Source organism: Saimiri boliviensis, chromosome 8, assembly GCF_048565385.1.
Source record: "Saimiri boliviensis isolate mSaiBol1 chromosome 8, mSaiBol1.pri, whole genome shotgun sequence".
Classification (NCBI taxonomy): Eukaryota; Metazoa; Chordata; class Mammalia; order Primates; family Cebidae; genus Saimiri; species Saimiri boliviensis.
The window spans coordinates 105,906,298-105,932,544 of NC_133456.1; the positions used below are offsets into that span (position 1 = coordinate 105,906,298).

A 26,247-nucleotide genomic window follows, 5' to 3' on the forward strand; every position below is an offset into this window, starting at 1 on the left:
GGTGTGGCTAATGATTAGATCTTAGAGCCTTAGAAAATGTGTACTTAACAGCTTTGCTGTTGTTGAATGTAGCTACTCGTGATTAAAGCAATTTGTTCACTGTATGCACATCACATTATAAGTAGGCTTGGGGAAATGAGAGGTACCTCTCAGACAGGCATGTAGAGAGCTATGCTGTAGCTTCTCTGACATCACTTTCTTCTTGTATTTCCCTCCAAAGAGCAGTTATGGGAGACAGACAGTCTATTATGTAGACTGATGCAACACATAAATACTGTTTTGTTTTTGTTTTCAATTTAAATTTAGCACTAGTAAGAGCTGTCAGAATCATTTGGCCCACATCTATTCTTTATGCCAAAGAAACCGGTCCATAGAGGAATGGAAAACTTTTCTAATGTTGCATGGTTAGGAAGATAGAAATGTGATAACGAAGACAGAGTAAAATACCAGAAGCTGTATTGAATTTAACCTTCTATATGGGGTAAAAAGATACTTGTTAAGCAAATTAATAAAGTAAAAGATGTTGCCAGTAATATTTAATGCACAAATAATTGGGAAGGGATCATTATACTATTTCCCAGAAATTACCGAACATTCAAATTTATATCACAAGATTTTGCTTTATTAAAATGAAGATTTGGCCAGGCATGATGGCTCATGCCTGTAATCCTAGCACTTTGTGAAGCTGAGGTGGGTAAATCACCTGAGGTCTGGAATTCAAGACCAGCCTGGCCAACATGGTAGAACCCTGTCTGTACTAAGAATACAAAAATTAGCCGGGCATGGTGGCAGGCACCTGTAACCCCAGCTGCTCGGGAGGCTGAAGCAGGAGAATCACTTGAACCCAGGGGACGGAGTTTTTGGTGAGCCAAGATTGTGCCACTTCACTCCAGCCCGGGCAGAAGAGTGAGAGTTCGTCTCATTAATAATAGTGATAATGAAGAATTAAGCATTGCTGCACGTGTACATGGAAAACCAAATTAAGCATCTATTTAGAAAGGTTTATTCTTAAATTTTAGGTTTAAATACTAGTTTTATATGTTCTATATACATGTAATTAATTAAATTTTTATGGGAATGAAAGCTTTATTGTATTAGGTCCTAGTAATAAGTAGGAAGTGCACATATGTTTTTTTTTTTTGTTTTTTTTTTTTTTTTCCTGAAACATTAGTGGCTTTGGGCAAAGAGTTTGAGTAAAGTTAACCACAAGTAAGATGAAGCACAAATTGTCATTTTCTTAAATAGTAGCAGCCTTGTTTCTCTTCATTTTTCATGATTTAAAAGTATTTCTTTAAAATCAGATTGAAATATATATGTATATATCTCACTACTTTAAATACATAGCAGTTTTGGAATAATATATGTTTGTGTTGTGTTACTGAATATCACCTCTGAAATTTTCTCAAATATTAATCTACACATAGTCTCATGGCTAGAACTGAAAATATTGTGAGGTCAGGTGGTTGATGGCTTTGGCTCCTTTTTCCAAATTTTATAAGTAAATTTTTCCAAAAATATATTTTGGCATATTTATATACAGGATGAACTAAGGTCTCATCTCTTAGATATGATGAAAGTAATGTAGTATATTGGCTAAGTTTTAAAAATCATAGCATTTTTCTTTCTCAGAAAAAAAATGTCTTTGACATTTCAACTTCGGTTTTATTGTGAATTACGTTTATTTAAATTTGACTTGATTTTCTTAATGAGTTGTTTTTTCTTCTCTACCCTTATTCCTAACTTACTTTCCTTTAGAAGCTGAAGCTTGTGGCTTATGTTCATTTGCATTATCAAAATAATCGGCTTAGTTTGAAAAATAAATAGTACCCTAGCATTATATTTTTGAGAGCATGTATTATTTTCTTATTGCAGAAGTCATGCATATACACAGTTGGTCCTTTGTATCCTTGGGTTCTGTATCTGTAGATTCAACCAACCACAGATCAAAATATTTAGAATAAAAAAAGGATGGTTGGGTCTCCACTGAGCATATAGACAATTTTTCTTGTCATTGTTTCTTTAACAATACAAGAGGATGTATGTAGGTTATATGAAATTACTATACCGTTAAATAGAAGGAACGTGAGCATCCATGGATTTTAGTATCCTCGGGGGTCTTGGAAGCAATCCCTGTGCACACTGAGGGATAGCATGCAAACATAAGAGTCGAACACAGTCTCACTATCTCAATAATAATTAACTTTGGGAATGACCCCAAAAGCACCTTCTCTTTGCAGTTTTTGTCCTACCAAACAAGGATCCAGTTAAGTTTTCTGCATTACATTTGATTGTTTCCTGTATCATATTTGATTATTTCTTTGTCTCTTTTAATTTTGAACTTGATATTAGTTGGTCGATGTCTATTTTTATGGACTTTGTGTTTTATATTTATAGATAATCCACTGATCAATTTGTAATTATTTCTTGTTCACTTTGAAAGGATATTTATCAAACAGCTAAAATTTTTCTTCTAACCCAGTGTTCTTGGTATTGTAATACTTTATTATGCATAGTGGGAACCAAGATTTTAAGTGACTGAAACGAGTACAGAGTAGGCAATGATATATAGTCTCACAAATTGTAAGCAATTTGGAGTCATTTTACTGAGAATGTTGTTTTTACATATGCCAGATAAATTATTCATGTTTTATTTTTAACTACGTGAACCAGAGAAGGAACTACAGGTATAGAAAAAGATTTTTTACTGAAACTCTGGCAATAATGTTAACTACATACATCTAGTTTTAAGCCTTAGATACTCTTCCAGAGTGAGTGCTGTTGGCTAAATGTTTCAAGATTTCATACAATTTATTGTACTTTTTAAATAAAGATTCTAGTATTTATCATTATTTAATTTATCACTACTTTAAAAGTTCACTAAAATTTATATTTTTCTTTTCACTGTATTTTGAGAAAGAATGACAGAATACTCTGCTTCTTTGGGTAACTTGACACTGTACTGCCTGCAATATTTCAAAGTTGCCATGAGTTTCTCTGTGGAAGTAACCATTCCAAGCTTCTTTACATGGTGTGTTTCTCTTAAAATTACTTACCTAATGCCAATAAATTGTTTCATTTTTAACTAATTTTATAAAAAGCAGATATATACATCCATTTAAAAATCTGCAGAAAAGTCAAAGTGGCATTAATCTTGCATCATCAAGCTTTAGGGCTTTCAAGTCGAGTAGTCTTCATTTTAGTGATGTCATGTTTTTTATTTGTACCCTTTTACATAGAGAAAGAAGAGCAAGACAGTGACAAACTTGTAATAAAGATTAAGATACAGTGATTTCTCAATCAGAACCTTTTTTTACTTCTGAAAGAAGTCCTGACCACTGAGTGTCAGGGATCATAAATCGGATAGTTGTCTGAGGGTGGGAGGAAGTTGGAACACACTGGGAAGCAGCCTGGAAGATGCCATCCATGGGCAGTGGAAGTGGGTGCATTGTGAGTTGGTTAGTGGAATCCCAATTATTAAGACAATTTCTTTGGTCAAATTGACTAGTTCAGGAACAAATATTGTAATACCACAGTTTGGGTATCTCAGTATAACATGCCAGTCAAATAACCCCACATAGACAAAGCTTTTCGATTTCTCTTCAATATGAGCAGAGCACCAGACATTTGACGAATGCTTAAATAATTTAAAAAATGGAAATCAGACAAAGGGGGAAAAGAAACTCAGAAGAAATTGAGACAGTGTAGGGATCAAAGGAAAACTTCCAAAAACCGTAGGAGAAGTTATTACACTCAGGAAACTGCCAAGGCTGTGAGAAAAGAGTACTTGGAGGACAAAAGAGAAAGTGAAAACCTGAAAGAATTGAAAGAAAAAAACTGGGGAAATTTCTCTCCCAGATTATTGCAACAACCTTCTAATTGACAACCATGCTTTTACCCTTGCAGAGCTGGAGTGTCATCTCAGTTAAGCAGCAGAAATGTTCCTCTTAAATGTGAGTCATGTCGAGTTGCTCTTATGCCCAAAACCCTGCATTGGCTCCCCTTCCACTAAGAGTAAAAGCCCAAGTCCTTGGAATAGTCTCCATGTCCCTTCCCTCTCTCATCTCATTTTTTACTACTATTCCCTCCTGTCTTACTTGGTCACACTTGCCTCCTTTCCTTTGCCTCAAAAACTAGGTCTGCCTGCCTTCAAAAGACTAGCACACACACAGAAGATCCTTCCTTCAGGTTCTTACTCACAACTCGCCTCCTCAGTGAGGCCTCCTTGCCACCCTTTCTCACATTTCAGTCCCTTTCCCTGTGCCCTTTTGGCTAACACGTCCTCTCTTGTCTGTTATCTTTCTCTCTCTCAATATAGGTAAATGTAGATAGTTATTTAAATACAGATTTTGTAAGGGATGTGCAATGTATATAACATAAAATTAACCATTTAAAAGTGAACAATTTAGTATGTTCACAGTGTTGTGCAAACAGCATTCGTATCTAGCTCTATAACATTTTTGGCACCCAAGGCATCAGTATTTCATCCATCTTTATGGCTGAATGATATTCCATTGTATGCATATGACACAGTTTGTTTATCTGTTCATCAGTTGGAGGACATTTGGGTCATTTCCACCTTTTGGCATTTGTGAACAGAGACGCTGTGAACATTTGTGTGCAAGAGCTGAGTATCTGTTTTTAAATCTTTTAGGTATATACCTAGAAGTGGAATGACTCGGTCATATGGTAATTCTGTGTTTAACTCTTTTTGAGGAACCATCAAACCGTTTTCCACAGCAGCTGAACCATTTTACAGTCCTTCTTACCAGCAGTATACACAGGTTCCAGTTTTTCCACGTCTTTGCCAATACTTGATTTTTAAAATTATTATAACCATCCTAGTGGGTGTTAAACAGTAATTGTAATTTTGATTTAGATTTCCCTAATGACTAATGAGCATCTTTTTATGTGCTTGTTGTCCACTTGTGTATCTTCTTTGAATAATTGTCTATTCAGGTCCTTTGCCTGTTTTTTAATTGGGTTGTTTGTCTTTTTGTTATTGAATTATAAGAGTTTTTAATATATTCTGGGTACCAGATTCGTACTAAGTATTTACTTGTTTTCTATATTATCTGTCTCTCTCAGTAGTAAGCTCTGTTAAGGCAGGATTTTTTTGTGTTTTGTCACCTACTGTTTGCCACCTCATAGAGCAGTGCCAGGAATAGTGTAGGTGCTCAGTGGCTTTTGGTTGACCACATACATTGTTGAACACACTGAAGATCAATCTTAAAAAAACTGTGAGAGAGCCATGTCGTTACTTGATAAGTTGGGGTCAGGAGGTGGGCTTGAGATCGCTAAATAGTCTGATCATCAGAATTCAATAGATCTCTGTCTTACGTGGAAGGCAAATAGAAAAACTAGCTTTTACTATCCTACCTGACTAATGCAAACCACCCATATTATTGAATAGAAACAGCTGTCATGAGTGTTTACAAGTAAGCTTTTTCATACCTATATGCTGTAACATGTTAAAAATTTACTTTCATGATTTGAGGATGGTTAAGAAAATTGTTTCTATTCAGTAAAATAACCTCTTAACTATCTGTTTCTATTTTTAAAATGAACAATTTACTTTTAGGACTCAAAGTACTTAAGTATAATTTTTTTTAAGAGCACTTGTACGGGTCCATGATTTTAATTTTCAGCACCAAAGTATTAATATACCTACCACTTTATATTTCATATATCCAGGGACCCAGAATTTACCTTTTTAGTTGTATTGGAGCCCTCTTCCTGACCTCTAATCATTTAACATGTTTTGTAGAATTAAAAGAAATTTTTCATAAGTCAGTTTTACTTGAAAATCAACATTAAAAATAAATTTATTTTATGAACAGATTATAAAAATGTTCAGGATTCATCATTTATAATATTTCTTTCTTGAAGAAATATTTTTTCTTAGGTTTTTAAATTTAAACTGTCTGCCATGTTTTATAAATCATCTTTTCTGTCTGATAGAGACAAAGTCATCTTGCTAACCCTCTGTCTCTGTCAGACAGCGAAACTGTTATTGTACCGCTTGACATAGTATCCTAAGGAGTCTGGTTGTGAGAAACGCATCCAAGCTGACCCATGTAAATGAGAGTTTTATAGTTAGTACTGAGGGAGAATATCACAGAATCTAGCTTCAGGAACCTTATAGAAACTGCAGAGTCATCAAGCAGCAGGGTTCCCACAGAACTTCTAATAAGAGGGTACGGGTGAAGTGAAATGCAGTATGTAAATGGACCTCTTCAAAGAGGGAAACTTAATTCCTACTAAGTATGATGGAGACCTTTCCAAGCAGGTCATCTGAGCAATGGCAGAAAAAGATCTGTACATGGAGACGGAATGTGCCCTCTGGGGATGGATCTTCAGAAATTGTATCACGGCACATTCGATGAGGTTATTTGAAAACATGCAAACCTACTGCACAGGTAAAAAGAAATGTATTTTGAAAAGTAGATGCTTAAGGAATACAGAACTTATGTTTAAACTTAACTTTTTAAATTGTCTTCCCTTAATTTAAAAAGAAAAAACTAGCTCTTATTAGATGAAGGCTGTGTATCATTTGTTTTATAATATGTTAAATATTTTACGAGTCAGGTCTTTCAGAGTAAATACTTAATTATTTAAATGTTCAAATATTAGGGCATTTGTCCTCTTTTTTTCTCCTTAACTGTCATTTTCTTCATTGATTCCTCATCTTTTATTTTTATATTTGGGTTTAAAGAATAATTTATTTGGATCACTTTCTTAATTTCCCTTGAAATGGGTACTAATTACAAAATTAATTTCCAATGCAAATCCAAAATGGATACTTTTAATTTGAAAATACACTTTATTTCTAGAATTTAGAATGTATAAAATGCAAGACAGAATAAATGTCTTTTTTGTTTTTATTGTGCATTTGAATCTCAATGTGGAGTGACAGCTGTTGATCCAATATAAAAATAGTTGGACCCTACCTATAGCATCTAGTTTCATCTTCAGAAGATCCGTGGCTCGTTTGCTTGGTACTCCATTCAAACTCCTTTGAAGTTGGGGAGATGAGTTTTACATCCCTTTTTTGTTCTCTTTTATGGTTGTGAAGGAACCCGGTGTGTGTGCAGAACCTCTCCTTTGACCTTTCCTTTGATAAAGCAGTTTTCCTGTCAGGTATGAACACATGAAAACCCACGACAGAACTGTTTATATAAAGAAACGGAATTTAATGCTGAGGAGGCAAAAATTATTTAACTGTTGCTTTGTGAGCTGACTGTTCTTCCAGTAGGATCTGTTACTAGGTGTGTAGGAAGAATTATTTATACAGCACAAGCTGCTTTTATTACTCTTTGGTGTAACAGCAAGAACAATGGAGTTAACTGTTAGAGCTTTTTTCTTTTAGGTGTTTAAAAATTGGACAGTTTAACAATTCTTTGCATGTAATAAAAGTGTTAAGGAAAAGTAGTAAAGTGATGCTTCATAGGCTTTACTGTTACAAGAAAATTTACAGTTGTCATTTTGTGTTCTCATGCAGTTTAGTTACCCCGTCCATTTATCTTAAGTAAGTTCTTGAGTTTGTGCATGTATGGAGATTTCATGCCTTATCTAACGCAGAAAGAAAATAGTGAAAATGTGAATGTTTTTGTTCTTTGTAGTTTAAATCATAACTTATGAAATAGTGAAAATGCTCATGTTTTTGTTTTTGTACTTTAAATATCTTATGTAACTTTTAACACCTTTCTTCTAAAAGAATAGCAACCTGAAGGATACTGAAGTTAATCTCTCTTATCTGCACTACTTAGAAGGTTTGAGTAGGCATCTGGACATCCTAACCATTCTCAATGATTTGAATTATTACAAATATGCAAATTTTAAATCACTACCTCTCCTACCTGCTTAGCAAGATTTAGGGCTGTTCCCTATCGGCAATCTAGGATTATGCCAATGACTTGTACCACCGTAATACTAAAGCTTTTTAATTATTTTGACCAGAAATCTTTAAAAATATAAATGTTCTCACCTCCTTAGGCCAAGTGCATATCAATTACCCTTGCGTACTCCTTGCCCTATACAGCTGTATTTGGATATTCGGTTTGTATGATTTCCCTGAATTTTCTTTTTCTTTCAGTTAACACTTCTCAGTCATCGGTGAGGTCATCCTGCTTCCTTGTAGAATTCTCTCTTCCTTTGAATTTCTTTTTCTCCTATGATAGTATCCAAATAATTATCTAAAGATAAAATATTGATGGAAGGTCCCAGAAGTATTCTGTTAGAAATAAAGCCTGGTAGTTTTAATTGTCAGTATCATTAAGCCCATACCCCTAGCTGTCTGTTCAGAATTGATAGAAAAAAAAAAATATATAGCCAGTGAGTTAATAGCAGATGACAGGGCCAGGCGCGGTGGCTCACGTCTGTAATCCCAGCACTTTGGGAGGCCAAGGTGGGTGGATCATGAGGTCAAGAGATCGAGACCATCCTGGTCAACATGGTGAAACCCCATCTCTACTAAAAATACAAAAAATTAGCTGGGCATGGTGGTGCGTGCCTGTAATCCCAGCTACTTAGGGGGCTGAGGCAGGAGAATTACCTGAACCCAGGAGGCGGAGGTTGCAGTGAGCCGAGATCGCGCCATTGCACTCCAGCCTGGGTAACAAGAGTGAAACTCCGTCTCAAAAAAAAAAAAAAGCAGATGACAAAAAAAGGTCTTGTACAGTTAATATATAACCATCACTAAGTCTTACTAAGTTTAATTTATTAATAAATGACCATCAGTAAGTCTTATATAGTTTAATTGGGGGATGCTTTGCTTATGTGATCCTCTGCCCAGAATGTGCTTATCAAAATCTTGCTCAGCAAGATTGCTACCATTCCTATTGTGTCCACTAGTTCTCCTACTCTCTTCTTGTTCCTATTCTTTCTTCCAACGTCCTACCTTCTTGTGGCAATGATGTCCCACACTACCTACTGTCACACACATTCAGCATTGTGCTAAGTACTGTTGAAATGTAGTAATAAATAGTAATAATTTACTGTGAACATTTACTGAATGTTGTCTGTGTGTTAGGCAGTATGCTAATTAATCATCTCGGGAGCATTCCTCACTTAATCCTCAAAGCAGCCTGAGTTGCATTCCATTTTCATCTACGTGTTACAGTCTGGGGCCAATGAGAAAATGACATTTCCAAAGTTAGATACTAGTGAGTACTGAGGCAGGAGTCAAACTCGTCTTCTGACTTCTGAGCTGTCCATTTAACTGCTTCCTTCCCTTAAGAAAAAAACTCATTGTGCTAGAGTGGAGTAGAGCCTGCTAGAGGGAAGAAGTAGGTGTAGAACAGATTGTACTTGAATGAAAGGACGTGATACCTTTGAGACCGATATGAAATGAAGGTTGTATAGATGTAGTGCCGTATGGGAAAGTTAATACTTATTTGGGGAATACTAATTGGTTGATTATAGCTAAACCATACTAGTTGTGCTAGGATATTAAGATGAAAGCAAAGGCCGATGATAGGACCAGCTTGAATAATCAGATTGTTTTCCAAATTATCTTACTATATGAAAGTCTCTCTTGATGTGGAAAGCTAAACATGAATACCCCTGGCATGAATGTAAAGCAAAATTCATGGAAGTAGAATGGCCTTTTCAGTCAACAATCAAAGCTTCTCTGTACAACTATGATAAAATTTTAGATTATAAATGTGAGTACTGTGACTAATTTTTTAATCAGGCAGACCTTGTTTAAAAGTGTAGAAGAGGAGGTACGATGCATTGGGGGCCCTCACCTTTTGTTCATACTAATCCAAGCCTACCAAAATTAAATTACTGGTGTTGAGTAGACTACAGTTTCAGCATACGAAGTTTGCGTATGTGGAGATTCCTCCATGTGCGGTTTACGTCGTTAAAGTCAGAGTTACTGGGTAGCATGAGGGAAGACACAAGAAGAAAATGTAGGCTGCTATGAATAGGAAGATCAAATAGAGTACATGTGGCACAAGCAGCATACAACCCCAGCCAGAATATTATGTGTTAATTCCTTTTGCTAGCTTGCTGCAGTAACCAACAACTTGACATTTCAGTCCTGTACACAGTGGTATTCAAGAAGGTGGCCATAAGAACAGCCCATCCTGCGGGTAGGAGTATTTGACCACTGACATTGTTTAGATTTGCCTTCGTGTGGTGGTGATAAAAAGTAATTTGAGAATGTTTTAACGTCTTTAAAAACAGTGTACGCTCTATTTGCCTGTGCTGGAGCACACCACTGCCACCATACCCCTTTACCCAACACAGAGTCCAAAGCTTACTGCCCTCGTAACTTCCATGCTGGCTGCAAGTGTGCTCCATGTGTCTCCTCTAAGATCCGGGCTAAAGGAGTAGCCTCTGTCTGGAATGTGCAGTTTTTATAAGAGGGAAAATAGCAAGACTCCTGGCAAAAACAGATAGTGGCACTTAAAGCTTCTGCCAGAAGCTAGCATAATGTCCCTTCCAGTTGCATTTCTCTGGCTAAATCTGATGTCAGTGAGGCGAGGAAGTAGACCCCTTTCACAGAGAGGTACTTCAGATCACTTAGCAACAGACAGTGAAAATCCTCTTAGAAGGAGAAAGCGGCAGCTAATGGGGAACAATATTATCTACCACCATTGATTACCTTGTATTTAGGTGACTGAACAGTTTAAATTAATTCCAGTGATATAAAGAGTCCTACTTTTGAAATAAAGAGGAACTGTATCTTTTCAGGTACCTCTATCTATATTATCAGTATAAATATTCACTGTGGGCCAGAAACCTTTTAAAATGTTGTAACATTAACTATCCTTCTAAACATCTATTGAAGTACAAGGCCTGTGTACAGTGGGTTGGCTACAGATAAGTAGTTCATTACTGAAAAGATCTTTAAAGTTTATTCATTAAACCTTACATCATTATCAAGAGCAATCTGCTGTCATGAGTAATCAAAGAACCTCCAAGAACATCACCTAACTTCAAGAAAGCTTGATGGATTTGTTAAAGTGAGTTGGTCGATTATAATTTGGAGAGTCAGTAGCTCACTCATTAATGATTTTAATAATTATGGTACAAGAGTAGAGCACATCTGTTGGAAACTTCATCTCCCATTGCCTTATTTCCACTGTGCATTTAGTTTGTGTTTCTGGAGGAAGAACCTCAGAGGGCTCTCTGCTGTATTTCCTACCGTGACTTCTCTGCCGATAGTACACAGATTGGTGCCTCACAGCAATGGGCTGCTGTGGACGTGACCTGGGGCTTACACGTGATCTGGAAAATAATGGAAGAGTAAGAAAAGACCACCGTCCTTCCTGCTTTCAGATATTGGGATTAACTGAATTCTGTTAATCCTGCTGGCACTGATGACATTCTATGTTTTGAGATAACTGACTTAAAATCTATTTCCCACGGCCGGGCGCGGTGGCTCAAGCCTGTAATCCCAGCACTTTGGGAGGCCGAGGCGGGTGGATCACAAGGTCAAGAGATCAAGACAATCCTGGTCAACATGGTGAAACCCCGTCTCCACTAAAAATACAAAAAATTAGTTGGGCATGGTGGCATGTGCCTGTAATCCCAGCTACTCAGGAGGCTAAGGCAGGAGAATTGCCTGAACCCAGGAGGCAGAGGTTGCGGTGAGCCGAGATCGCGCCATTGCACTCCAGCCTGGGTAACCAGAGCGAAACTCTGTCTCAAAAAAAAAAAAAAAAAAAAAAAAAAAAAAAAAAAAAAAAAAATATTTCCCAAATCATTTTTTCATTAATATAGTAAGCAAAGACTAAATGTGAAACATTATAAAGTAAAATTTTACTTAAAGCTTAAAGGTAAATTGTATACCATTTACCTTTTATCTATTTATTGGAGGGACTTTTAACACTATAAAGTGTTGTCTGCAAGCTCAACTGTCATATATGTGCAGTTATTCTTGAAGTTAGGTGATGACACCCCTGGGGGTTCTTTGATTAATCATGACGGCAGATTGCTCTTGATAATGAAGTAAGGTTTAATGAATAAGCTTTAAAGACCTTTTCAGTAATGGACTACTTATCCGTAGCCAACCCACTGCACACACACACGGCCTTGTATTTCAGTAGGTGTTTAGAAGGATGGCTAATCTTACAACATTTTAAAAGGTTTATAGTGAACAGTGAATAGTTATACTGATAATACAAAAAGAGCTATGTGAAAAGAGGTATCAGTTTCCTGCTTGTAGGTTATTAGATAGTCCCATTAACAGCTTGGTTCACCAACCCCTGTCCTCCACCCCCTGCCAACCACCTGCAATTAAGCTGAGTGAGGCTAGATAATTTTAAAAGCTATATTGTTTAGCAGTCCCTGTTGACCAGTAAATTGGTTGAATATAATTTCCTTTGATAAAAGCATGTGATTATATCAGATGAATGTAAAGAACTGCTTTTACTATAGAAATTTCTATGGCAAATCAGAGCTTAAGTTGCTAACTAAAACGGTATGTAATACTTGAGGCTGATGTTTAGGATCTCTTTCTACTGAGGGTACCTAAAAGATTTCCACATGCCGTACATGTAGAAATTTTCTCATAAGTATTACAACTAGAGATGAAAAGAAAATGCAAGTATATCTGCTGACCTTGGAATCTCTTTATTTAATTATAATTCGTGGTTTTTTGTTGTGTGTGAGGAGTGTAGGATTAGTGTATATTTGTTAGAACTTCATCTTAAAAGATAATTTTCTTAGGATAATTTTAATAATATTCATGGATGTTTTTCTCTCTTCTGTTAGACTGCAACCTTAAGCGCACAGACTGGGTCTTTCTTGGCCATCTAATGAGCCTTCCAAATGTTTAAGAAATTATGGTTTTGTGGACAGATAGAAAATATACTACATATGGAACCTAAAAGCTGTTGCTATAAGTTTTGGAAATGGAAACTCTGAGGGGTAGAATCCTTCTCTTCACATTTATATAGTTACTACATTCTTTGTAACTAAACCATTTTATGTACAGTAAGAAAAATATGGCAGTTATAATACCTCTCACTGAAATGTTTTGTCTTGATTATAAAACACGCTTGATTGAATGGAAATCTGTACTTGCTGTTCAAACTTGCTATACAAATATGCAGTATATTGAATATTAAGTTTGCTACATGGATTATTCTACTATAGATCTTTATACTAGGAACCCTGTTCACAAGTGTTTAAATTGGAAAAAATTAGTGCTGGAATTTGTAATTTTAATTAAAATTATAAAGTTAAAAGAACTACAACATGAAACACTTTAATGGAAATAGAAGGTGGTTTTGTAACTTTTTCTGATTACATCTCTAAACATTTAAACATTACATAAATTTAAACAAGGTTTATTTAACTAAAAGATCATTTTCTACAGTAATCCAAAAAGCATTGTAAACACTCAAAATAAGCAAGCCAGTAATCACTTTAGAAGACTATGTACTGGTTTAGATTTGTGGAATAAAACTTCTGGAATGTTTCCATTTGAATTTACTATAATCTCTTGGGTTTTTTCTCTTCTCATTTTCTTTTTTCATCCTCTAGTATAAACGCATCTTTTTTAAGTGGTATGATTAAGAAGAGTTCATGCCTACGAAGTTTACCAAATTAAAGAGTAAAACATGATTTTTTTTTTTAAATGTTCAAGACACAGTTTGTTTTTATTAGTAATGACAGGTGGTATAGTTGGTGGTTTTGTTATTTGGAACCTAACCATTACCACTTGGTTGTATTCTGGGAGGGGGGAAAAAAAGTGTTTCTGTTTAGATAGCTAACAAATGGGTTTGTTATAATTTCCCCACATACAGGGTTTTGAGATACTTGTTTTACACTTAACTTCAACCAGTAAGTTGCCTTAATTCCTGATAGGATTTGGCTCTTTGTCCCCACCCAGATCTCATCTCGCATTGTAAGGAGGGAGCTGATGGGAGGTAATTGGGTCATAGGGGCCGTTTCCCCCATGCTTTTCTTCTGATAGTGAGTTCTCAGGAGATCTGATTGTTTGTACATGTCTGGTGCTTCCCCTGCACACTCATTCTCCTGCTGCCTTGTGAAGAAGGTGCTTGCTTCGCCTTTGTCTTCTGTCTTGATTGTAAGTCTCCTGAGGCCTCCCCAGACGTGCACATCTGTGAGTCAGTTAAACCTTTTATTTATAAATTACCCAGTCTCGGGTAGTATCTTTCGAGCAGTGTGAAAAGAAACTAATGCAATTCTTTTTTGAAAATTTAATTGACCCTTGAACAACACGGGAGTTGGGGTGCCAACCCCCTGCATAGTCAAAAATTCACATATAATTTTTGACTGCCTCAAAAATTTAACTACTGGTAGCCCGTTGTTGGCTGGAAACCTTACCATAACCAATAAAAGATTAACACATTTTACATGTTATATATATTATATACGTACTGTTATATATATTATATGCTATATTCTCACAATAAAATAGGCTGGAGAAAGCAATATGTTAAAATTGTAACGAATGTCAGTTTGTATTCTGGCCCTGCTTTTACGTTGTCTTCCTCATCTTTCAGCACTGGTTCAATAGCATTCATGTCTATCAAGCTATCTTCTCTTATTTCCTCTGATGGGGTATCTGTTAGCTCTTGAATTTCTCCAAGATCTGTGTCTTGAAACCTTGTACTCCTGTACCCTGATTCGCTTAAATCCTGTGAAGTCATGCTCAACATCTGGACACAGTCGTCTCTTGCAGGAATATGTTTCAGGCTGGATGGATTAGTTTTTTCTGTAACAGTGATGACCTCTTCAGTGGTGTAATCCTACCAGACCTCCATGATGCTCTCGCTGTTGGGTTCTCTTCCATAGCAATAACCATCTTTTCTGCAGAGTACTATGTGTAATTAGCCTCAAAGGGTCCTCATGACTTCCTAATCTGGAGGCTGAATTAGTTATGTTGCACTTGAGGGCAATTAGACTACTTTGATTCCTTCGGTGGTGAGCTCATGGGATTCTGGGTGGCCAGGGACATTGTCCAATATGAAAAGCACTTTAAAAGGCAGTCTCTTACTGGCAGGGCACTTCCTACTTCAGGTACAGAGCATTGACAGAACCAATCCCGAGAATGTATTCTCTTCCGGGCTTTCTTTCTTAAACAACCAAAAGATTAGCAGCTGGTGTTATCTTTACCCTTCAAGGCTTGGGGTTAGCAGTTTTATAGATAAGGGCAGTCCTGATTGTCACCCTGACCTTATTTGTGACCATATTTGCATAAAACAATGGCCTTTTCCTTCCTGTCTTAAATCTAGTGCTTGCTTCTCTTCCTTACATATAAATATCCTTTATGGCATTTCCTCCCCAGAATAGAGCACCTTTGTCTGCAGTAAAAACCTGTTCAGGCAGATATTCTTTCTTCACAAAGATTTTCTTAATGGTATCTGGGAACTTACCTGCTGCCTCTTCATTAGCAGAAGCTGCTTCTCCTGTTACCTTGACATTTTTTAAGCCAAACTAGTTTCCAAAATTATCAAACCATCCTTTGCTGGCATTAAGTTCTCCACCTTTAACTCCTTCACTTTTGTTTTTCTTTAACTTTTCGTGTTGCACTTTTTCTTGAATCATATGACGGTCTAAAGGTCATATGATTCAAGGATGCTCCTTCATATAGCAATCCTGCACTTATATACAAGTTGCATTTTTTGTACAAGAAGGTATTTTGCAAAAAGCAGGTTTACATAGGTGATATGATTCAAGGATTGCTCCTTCCTGTAGCAATCCTGCACTTATATACAAGTTGCATTTTTTGTACAAGAAGGTATTTTGCAAAAAGCAGAAGGTTTACATAGCTGCAGTGATGGCTTGACGAATTTCCTTTTCTTTCTTTACAGTGTTCTTTATGCTTGATTCATTTATCTTCACATAGTGAGCAACCACAGTAGCAGACCTCAATTCATGGTGTATATCAAGCAATTCCACTTTTTCTTACATCCTGACTTTTGTTTCTTGGGAGCACTTCCACATCACTAGTGGCACTTCATATGGGTCTCTTGGTTTTATTCAAGATGTACAGTGTCTCACTAAACATGGTGAAAAGTACGTGAGAACTGTGAAAGATCACTTTTTCCTGTGATGTGGAGCTCACTGGAGTGATGAGCTGTACATGCAGAGATGATTAGCACCACACTTGTGCTCTAAGCAGATACAACATGAGCTCACCACAATACCATCAGGAGATGGTGAAATTATCTAGTGCAGTATGTACTAAGGTTAATTTTTTGCAGTTATGATCTGATGCTGCATCTTTACATTTGTTTACATCTCTTGACTGTGAATGGTGCCAGGTACAGTCTGTATGCCTGTGTTTTTATACATTTTAATTTTTTTATAATTGGTGGCATTTCATGGTAGTAAATAATAAAATAGACTAGTAGCTACCTATACTTTATTCATGGCCTACTTAATTTTCGAAAATATTTCCAGGCTGCACAGTTTGTCGCAAATTTCCAGGAGTATTTTTCAATATATTTATTGAAAAAGAATTCATGTATAAGTGGACCCATGCAGTTCAAAGCTGTGTTGTTCAAGGACAACTGTACTCGCTTCTTAGTTCTTTGAAGGACTCTCCTTTCATCAGTTTTCAGTATTTTCCCTGGCAGGTTCTCCAGCCGTACCTCCATGTAACGCTAGTGTTCTATTTCTGATAGCTCAGAGAAGCCCACAGTTGGCAAACGGTGAGTATTTGTAGTCTGCCAAGTATTAAGATAAATATCCAAGTAGAACACATGGAGTTAACCGTTCCCTCCAAAGTCTAAAAATTCAAAAATCAAATTCATTCTTCTGTCAAAGCTCATTTCCCTTCCTGAGTCCTCCTTTTCTGTCACAGTTCTCAGTCCTCTTCAGCTTTTTCTGTTTCCCTGTGTGCTATGAAGTTACATCTCCTTGCCTTTCATGATTCTGTTTCTTCTAGCGAGAATTCCCTGCTCTTTTCTATTTCTGATAATAGCCAAAATACGTTCTTTGTAAAACCTATGAAAGTGATTAAGATGTCTTTACTCTCCCCGCCACAGGTGTATATATCAAAAAGGTGGCATGTTTAATAAATGTTACAGCATTTGGAGGAAAAATACGTAATATCTAAATCACAGGTCAGCAAACGGCCCTCAGGCCAAATGAAGCCACCACCTGATTTGGTAAAGTTAGGTTTTATTGGAACGTAGCCATGGTCATTTGTTTTGCTGCCAAAACCATGTGCACTGCAAAACATAAAAATGTACTCCATGGCCCAATGCAGAAAAATGCTTGGCAAACCCTGCTCTAAATGAATATGTGTTAACTAGAGTATACCAGGACGTTTGCCTAAGTTCCAACTTCTCTTTCCGTAGCAAGTGGGTGTGTATAGCCTATTCATAACCAGAGGCAAGAAGGAGATATGCGGTATATGTTTCATTAAGGTTTACTTTAATTTCTTTCTATATTAGCATAGTATTTTTTAAAAAACACTTGGAACTTAGAGACATGGTGTCAGGTAGTTTGTTTTAAATTCTTTTGACACTCCTGAACTTTGCAGTCCTTAATGCCAGAGAATCTGATGTAAACCTTCTGTGGCTAAAAACTGGAATTTTACTTACTTCCCGCAACTATATAAACAGTGCGAATTTCCCAAACTTCACTTTGTAGCAATATTGAAATAATGCTTTAGTTATATTTCTGCTACCTTTCCCCCCAAAAGATTTCATTTAACCCTGAAAAGCTAACCTGGTACTCCCTTTTCTTCTATTTAGATGAGTTTTAATACTTAGGAATTCTAAGCAGTATCTTAAAACTCATTTCAAAACTCTTCCTCAATCAGTAGTTATAAAAAAAAAAAAAGTTGAGAATGGAACAGATGGTAAATAGTAAAAATGACTGTATCCTAATTTTGTGACCCTGTAAGTCCCCCTCGACATAAAATCTGATCTGTAACTGTGTACCTTCTTCTCAGCCAGAATTTCAGTTACGGTGTTCATCTACAAATGTCAACAGTTTTACGGAGAGAACTGAAAAAGAAAAATGTAGTATTAGAAGTAGTTAAGGGAGCTAAAGCTTTTACTGGAATAAATATAGGCATCTGCAACTAAGGTTTGGGAGTGATCAAGGGAACTAAGGAATCGAAATAGCCCAGGTGTCAGTAATTTCTCCCTAAATCTGAGAGCCAACACTGCAGTCCTAGCGTTGGCATAAAAGTTAATTGTAGAGCTAAGGCTGTATTGGCAATGTATCAGAAAAAGGAAAGAGGGTTAATAAATATTGTACAGCTTAAATAAACCTAACTCAAGAATCTGGCATCATCTTCTAAAATTACAAGTGCATTCTGTCTTTGACCCAGCCATCCCACTCTGGTGACCTGCCAGGCAAATACATTTATGAAATTACAGGTTCAAGTTTGATTCAGCATTGTTTAACAGCAAAAGACTAGATAGAATTCAGTGGTCCAGCAATAAAGGACTAGATCAGAAACTCCAAAAGGCATTGCAAGTTAAGGCAGAGGAAAACATGTCACTGGGGCACACACATTATCAGCAAAATAATGTTGGAAATGCACTGAAGGGTGAGCCTAAGAAGTTTCTAGCAAGGGATAGCAAATGAGAGAAAACTTGTACATTATACAATTTTACAAATATTAAAAAATATCAGATCTTTTTAAAGTTACTTTACCTTTTATTGTAATACATGGAACAAGTGTAAGGGCTTGGACAGGTTGCCTTAAGTCCCATTCCTGTGTTTTATAAATATGGTTTTCAGAGACTGAGTTCTCATGGTTGGTTAGAACTCCTTTGATTCTTAGTTTCTTAATCTGTGAACAGGGTAAAGGTGATATATTAGAATAACAATTAAGAAGTACATTTCTCAGGAGGCTGAGGCAGGAGAATTGCCTGAACCCAGGAGGCGGAGGTTGCGGTGAGCCGAGATCGCGCCATTGCACTCCAGCCTGGGTAACAAGAGCGAAACTCCGTCTCAAAAAAAAAAAAAAAGTACATTTCTTGCAAAAATTGTGTCCACAAGAGAACAGCATTTTAGATTTTAACACTTGTACCCTGTGAAAAGAATTCAATGTAGGAGGAAGGGACACTTGGAAACCTGTTCTCTGATGTTTGTTTGAGTGAGCACCATTATAGGCAAAGACAATTATAGGTAAAAGCTAACCAGAGGTTAACAGGAGCCTACATTTTAGATTCATGTGTGTCAAGCAGAATTTCACAGTGGCTTAGATATGTGGAGTAAATGTTTGTAAAGAATCAAAGATTAACAGTGAATTTTTGTGCTGAGAATTCTCACAAATGTTTTCTGTGATAAATTAGTAATGGAAGAGAATTTGTTTCATGGGACAAGAAATTTCTGCCTCTAGGGTATTTCGTTTGAGTTCAGAAAAATTAAAATTCTGGACAGGTAGAACTTGATTGAGCTTTGACTAGGTTACTAAATTAAAATTCTAAATGCATTGCTGATTGTATCATTATTTGCTATAATAAATCTCTGGATTTTTGATATTTGAAAACTAGAGTGTATTTTATTTCTTACCTGAACCAAATGTGAAAAAATGAGGATTTTTTTTTGCATACTTTTTTCTAGTAATTATGAGTATAATATTAGACTTTTTTTCCATATGTTTTAAGTATTTATATAAAGCTTCACGTGTAATGTTCACAACAGTTTTCTGTGGTTGAAATTTTATTGTGTTTTTTTAGATGTAAAATAAATGGCCTGGAGAGTTTATGACCTATCTCATTACACACCTATGATACAAATGTAACTCAGAGTCTTCTTACTGCAAATGTCATGTCTTCCTACCCTAGTATCCATTATCTTTTTTAATGTCATGATATTGTAGCTTATTGACAACATGCTTTTTACCTTTTCAGGATATGGCTTTAGTTGCCCCTGAAACTCCTTCAGAACAAGCCAGAAGAGTTTTTCAAACCTATGATCCAGAAGGTAAAAGATTTTATTAACATCAGCTCTGTGTTTTATGTCTTCATATATTTAAAATATATTGATACCTGCCTGATTTTATTCAAAAGGTATATTGGATTATTTAATGAAATTTAAGTTGTGTTTCTTGAACATTTTAAAAGACAAATAGTGAAAATGGGAACAAATGACATAGCACACAAGTCCTTGTCAAGTTGGGTTTCTTGGAGTACTGAAGTTATAGTTACTGTAGTCTTGACCTCTGGTTAATCTTGACCCCAAATGGAAAAAAATGCCACCTTTTGAACAAACTCTTTGAAAACTAAGTCATTTTCTTCTTTACTTACCCAAACAAATATTAAATAAACAGATCTTCCAGGATAAGACACAGAGGAAGATCATCTGAATCACTTCGGAGCCTGTGCTTAGCTATCCTATGTAACAAAGTGTAGTTTTTAAAAGTTCACATATATATCATTAAAATGTCCACTGAGTCACTGTCACTGGGGTTGTTTTGATCACTTTCGTGTCTATGTGCTTAGGCAACAGTCGCGACTTTCTTACAGCTAACTCACTGACCTTTCAAGTATAACTTCGAAACTAATAGTCTTACTTGTAAGTTCCCTTACAAAGTACCATGTAGAAATGGAAGTTGTTGGATCAGTGAAGTCCTTGTGGACACCTGAATGGATTCGCTTATCTTTATGAATACACTTTCTGCTATCTTGAAACTTTTTACACTTAGGGATCTGCTCTCTCCCTCTCTGAAAACCAAAGTCATGCAAATTCTAAGAATGTATCTTTTCTCTTACCACTTACTAGCAGAAAACTTTAGTTACTTTTAGGTCTGTTTTCTTAGGTATCAGTCTTAGAACAACTGCACCTATTTCTTAGAGGCATTATGAATATTAAATGAATAAGGGGGAAAGCACCTTGCCCAGTGGCACAAGCAGTTGTCCAAGGTAATAGTCATAATCTTATCCCAGTGTAACTACCATGGAATATTCCAAAACCAAACACATGGCTTCCGTGTAATCATTTTGTGTTTTGTTTTACTAGTGAAGATTTTAGAACCACAGTTGAAACTGAGTGCATGAGTTTCTGAGAAAAGAAACATACAAGGAGAGGATCAGAAAATCTTAGGAGATAATACCTATTAAAGAATAAAGGCATGAAAAAAATGCCTTCACAGCAGACTTTGGAACCCTAAACTTTCAGGCCAATGTCATAAGACTGGGACTGGTTTAAAAAGTTTCATCAATAATGCAAAGATACTGAAGCTAAGATTTTTAAAGTACCAGACAGTTGTCATAAACAGTAGCTTCATTTGCTTTTTTTTTTTTTTTTTTTTTTGCCACTAATGAAGTGGCAGGCCTATAGTGTTTTCTTTTATATAGTACCCAAGAAAAGTAGAATTTCTCATATTACCAGTACTAAAACATAATTTATAATCAGTGGCAATTTCTAAGAATTGAGAGATGCATATGAAAATAAATTTACTATGTTTCTACTAGACAAAGAAAATTATTAAATGATTTGAATCTACAGGAGTTATGTGTGACAGCTTATCAGGACTGTAAATGAATTATTAAAGCAAGCAGAATTTATTCAGATAACTTGGAAAATATGTCTCTGTATATGACTTAGGAAGAAGATAAAGTCCACTTTTCATCTGAAGATCACTGTTCATGATTTAGCTATGTATAGTCAACTCTAGAAGTAGAAGGATTAAAAGTAGATTAATAGTTCCATTTTAGTCTTTTCAGTCACTTACAAACTAGTCTGCTAATTTTCTTTCCCCAAATGGTATGCTTTTGTTTAGAGATGTAAACAAATCACACCTTCTCAGAACACTTAGTATACAAAAAGTTCTTAAAAGCATTTGGATAGTTACAGTTTTTATTTAGCAGAGGCAGGTATGGGGACAGTTATCATTTGTCACTGTCCTCAAACTGCTTGTAAAATAACTGACCTAGAAGGACGCTGAACGTACCCAGGAGTATTTTTATATCTTTATCTCACTCTTAGCTCCCACCCTTGGTTGCTAAACCCAGGTATGTGACAGGTAGACGGATTTGCAGTCGTGCTGTTAACACTGTGCTGTGGGTCCCTTCTGAATTAAATGTGTGTGTATAGGCCAATCTCCATTTATAGCACTGCCTCTATAAGACCACATCTTCCGTAGTCTAAGCAAGTGATTTAGTACCAATCATTTGGAACACAAACCTGGTTTGTATGTGGGGATCTGTCTAAAAATAATGTGTGGCATTTGCATGGAATGTTACAATTTGTAAAGTACTTTACTTCCATGGCCTCATTAAAACCTCCCGACAAACCTAGGAGATGGGCAGAGATCATCATCGTTGTTTTTGTTTTTTAGAGAAAGCCTTATGATGGTTTGAGTCACTTCTCCAGAGCCACATACCTAAATGTGAGAACCAAGACTAGATTTTAAATATTTCAGCAATCTTTCCCTTTCTCTCTACTACCAATATCTTCCTGAAAGGCTAAAGTCATAAAGAGGTACTTTTTAACCTTACTAAATTTAAATTTCCTTTGAGCTTCTATTCTTAATGTAATGGAGTAAGGATTTGATATTGATTCTCATTTCTAGTTGAGCAATTTCTGCCCATTTCAGAATCTTAAGGATCTTAGGAGCCCAATATTTATTTTGATATCAAGCATACTTATAAAATAAGGTCAAAATACAGTTTTAGAAGTATTCTCATTTGGAGTACTAGAAAAATTGTAGTTCATGCAGGACGTTGATGTATCACTTCTAGTTAATTGGCTCAGTTTAATGATTAATCTCAAATTCAGAAAGACTAGCATATGTACACAGCTCAAAGAGAATCAGGGGACAGGCCTATTCAAAGTGTTCCACATGAGCTTCAGAGAAAGTCCACAGTGGTGTTGTGTGTCTTTTTTTGTGGGAAAAAGTGTTTGGTTATGTGCTTTGTATTCAGGTACATGTTTCATTAGGAATTTTTGTTAAATGATCAAATTTTTAAAAAGAGAAAGATATATTAATATGATCAGAAATACTGGACAGCAGGAATTCTCTAGTGCCTCTGGATACTGGAAAAATGGCTCCATCTCTGTTTTTCCTCACTAGCTGTGTGATGTTGGACAAGTTCCTACCTCAGTTTTTCATTTGTAAAATGGAGTTAATAGTAACTACTTCACATGGTTAGTCAGTTCTCAGTACTTTAACCATGGTGTTGTTTTTAAAAAATATGTGGCACAGAGCTTATTCCATAATCTCCAAAGGTATCAGGGTCTGTGTAGGTAGTATTTATTTGAAATTCTAATCACAGGTTTTCACATTATACATAATGGGTGTGTTTTCTTCTTTCTCCTTTATCCCCACCCCCTGAACAATTAATTACATGTCAAGAAGCAACACCATTTTGGCGCAAGGGATACATATTTGATTTTAAAAGATCCCTTTAAATATGCTGTTTAAGTTGCTAAAATATGTCGAGAGCCATCTTTTGTCTGATTTCAGCGTGCTGCATTTTTTTAATCTTTAAGAATAATTGGACTGTTGTAGACTGAGCGTAATATACAGCACTTCCTAGACTTCCTCTAGAATTGCCTTGTCTTCTGTTCCTTTTAAATAAATGCTCATCCCTGTACCCACCCTGCATTCCTGTCACTGTCATCACTGCTTGTCAGGCAGCCCCAGCTAACAGTTTTCTGTATACTGCCACCATGTCTTCTAAGTTTTCCATCACATAATAGAAGTGAATTTGCAGTACAAGCTACCAGTGAGCTACTTATTTCTGAGCTTGTAGGTGTAAGTTGCAAAGCTGGTTTGGATTGAACTGTGGTGCTTGGATGGTTGGAGCACTTTGCTTAAAGTTAGGTTGAGCTTGGATAAAGGTAACGTGTTATCGAACAGCTATGAGTCAAGCACTGTGCTAGGCCCTGGGGATCTGGACTCCCTGCCCTCCAGGAACTCATGACTCACTGGGGAGCAAGGTGGGCCAACGAGAAGTAATGCCAAAGAGGCCTGGAAAAGCTCAGCTCTGGTGCCTATCTGACTTTGCCACAGGGAAAAGGTCACTTGCTTGTTTCAATAAGAGTATTTAAATTTTTGATCTGTATTATTAAGGCTTTATTGGTATATTGCTACACAAATATACAATATTTATTTTTAAAAAATCATTAATATTTGACTAAAGTGACATTAAATTCTGCTTAATTTTTTAATTCCCCACAGTGAATGGAAAATGTCACAGGCTCCACAGGCTCCTTAGAAGCTGTTGCAAAAATCTGAGAAATCTTTTTCCAGCCTCTCTGTTAATTTTGAGTTTGTAATATTTGCCTTTTCCTACAGTGTTTACTTTAGCTAATATCTCTGTTAAAATGGAGACCTGCTGAGCTCTCTTGTTTCTTAATCTTTGAGAACAGAAATCATGATTGTTAAATATGTCCTTTGAAAGCCCAATTCAGGTTTCCTCGGTTATGAAACAGTTATCTTATCCAGGAGATGACGTGCCTGACTCACTTTGACTCTCCTTCATCAGCACTCTTTTGTATCGAGTGATTCCTCCTCACAACCTCTAAGGATTTGACACTTTTAGCAATCTGGGTTTTTAGCTGGTAAAAATCTTTGAAAATTTTAAACCAGCAGCCCTTCTCCTCCTTACAGCCACGGTCTGGCAGCATTGCAGTATGTACACGCTAGCCATGTCCCATCCTAGCGGCTCTGTCCCCTTTGCTTGCCCCACATCTGTACTTATGTTGTTAATTTGCCAATTCATACAAGTTCTATTTTTTCTTTTAGTTCCTCATAGATCTTCTTGACTAATCAACAAATGGTATTCTTTCAGATTTCCTTTGCTGCTGACTTTCAGGTCATCTTTTCATCTTTGTGCCTCTGTTTCCCTATTCTCTAGAGAGTCAGTTGATTAAATGCCACATGACTTAGGTTTCATCTGTTTTTATACTTAACGATTCTGGTATGTTTCTAAAGAATGGTTTTGTAGGTATGATTAGCATGTCAAAGTAAGTATTTTACAAAGGAAAATAATTTTGAAATCTTTTAATCTTGGGTATATCAAAAGTCTTTTAATTATTGAGAAAATTATATTACATCTTCAGTTTTAAAATACTAAATATACAAAATGTAGAGTCAGTGACCAAGTGCAGTTACAGTTACACTTAAGAATATATGTGTTTATGAACTGTAAATCTCAGAGCTACCTTAAACATGTTTAAGCTTGAGGTTAATCATACTTGAGCATGTTAAGAAGGTGACATTGTTGTTTTTGTTGTTGTCATTTGTGCCTTTATACAGCCAACGAGCTCTTTCCTGGGATGGGAGCTGAGTTGCAGGTTATGCTTTCTACGGAAGGGCTGCCAGCCATGACAAAATATATGCTGTCAGTACTCCTGAAGAACATTGTACAGACTGAGCATCCCTAACCTGAAAAGTTGATCCTCCAAAATTTTGAGTGCCAATATGACACTCTGGAGCATTTCAGATTTCAGACCACATTAGGGATGCTCAACCATTATTATTTGCAAATATTCAAAAGCCAGAAGAAATCTGAAACCCAAAACACTTCTAGACCTGAGGATTTTGGATGAGGGAGACTCCACCTGTAATGTCAGATGCATATAGCCTATAAACCCAGAAACCTAATTATTCCTGTCTGCTAGTGGCCACGTAAAGCCCGTTTCACATTCAGAGATGCTGAGCCTTTAGCCGTGACTTAACTAAGCAAAATCAGTGATCGGACTCTTCATAGCTAAACCCACAGAGCTTGAATGTTTTTACAAGTGCTTTCAACCAAGGTCTTTATTCTCAATACCTCAAATTATTGGTAACTTGACAAATTGGAATTACTCTAACCCTTCACTTAAAAAATTGTACATTTTTAATTATCCTAAATGACTGGTAACCTTTCAGTCAAGGCTAGTCTGTCTTCAAATGGATAAACAGCTCCTTATCAGGTTTAAGTATAGAAAAGATCTTTCTACAGTCATAATTTCATTCCTTTCTAATAGAGATAGTGCACAATTCTACATCCTGAAGGAGCAGCTGCACACTTTATTTTGTAGTTTGATTATAGGAGCAGGGGTTTTGGACAGCTTGTTCTCCATGGCAAATTTTTTTTTTTAATCATCTAATCTCTGAAAGATATTGGAAGCTGATTTAAAGCTGAAATACTCTTCAGAAATGAGTAAATGGATAGGGGCACTTGGGCACTGTACATGTAAGGAATAAACAACTTACTTGTTTAAAACTACTATCATTTCAAACTATCCCACGAGGATTTTGTGTGTGTCATGGTCTGTTGTATCATCAGAGTATGGACCTTTTTCCATAAAATCATCATCATCGGCATTAATTTGACACAGCATTTCAGTTTTTTAACCTAT

At 36.2% G+C, this 26,247-nt stretch overlaps 1 protein-coding gene across 3 annotated transcripts in view; it reads left to right on the top strand.

The window, feature by feature from the left end:
- MINDY3 (MINDY lysine 48 deubiquitinase 3) overlaps window positions 1-26,247 on the top strand; it is an 85,385-nt gene that overhangs the window by 48,846 nt on the left and 10,292 nt on the right. For all 3 annotated transcript variants that reach the window (XM_003930634.4, XM_010341186.3, XM_039478749.2), the window contains one exon: window positions 19,806-19,878. In XM_003930634.4, the coding sequence (XP_003930683.1) occupies window positions 19,806-19,878 (73 nt within the window). The remainder of the gene's footprint in view (window positions 1-19,805; window positions 19,879-26,247) is intronic.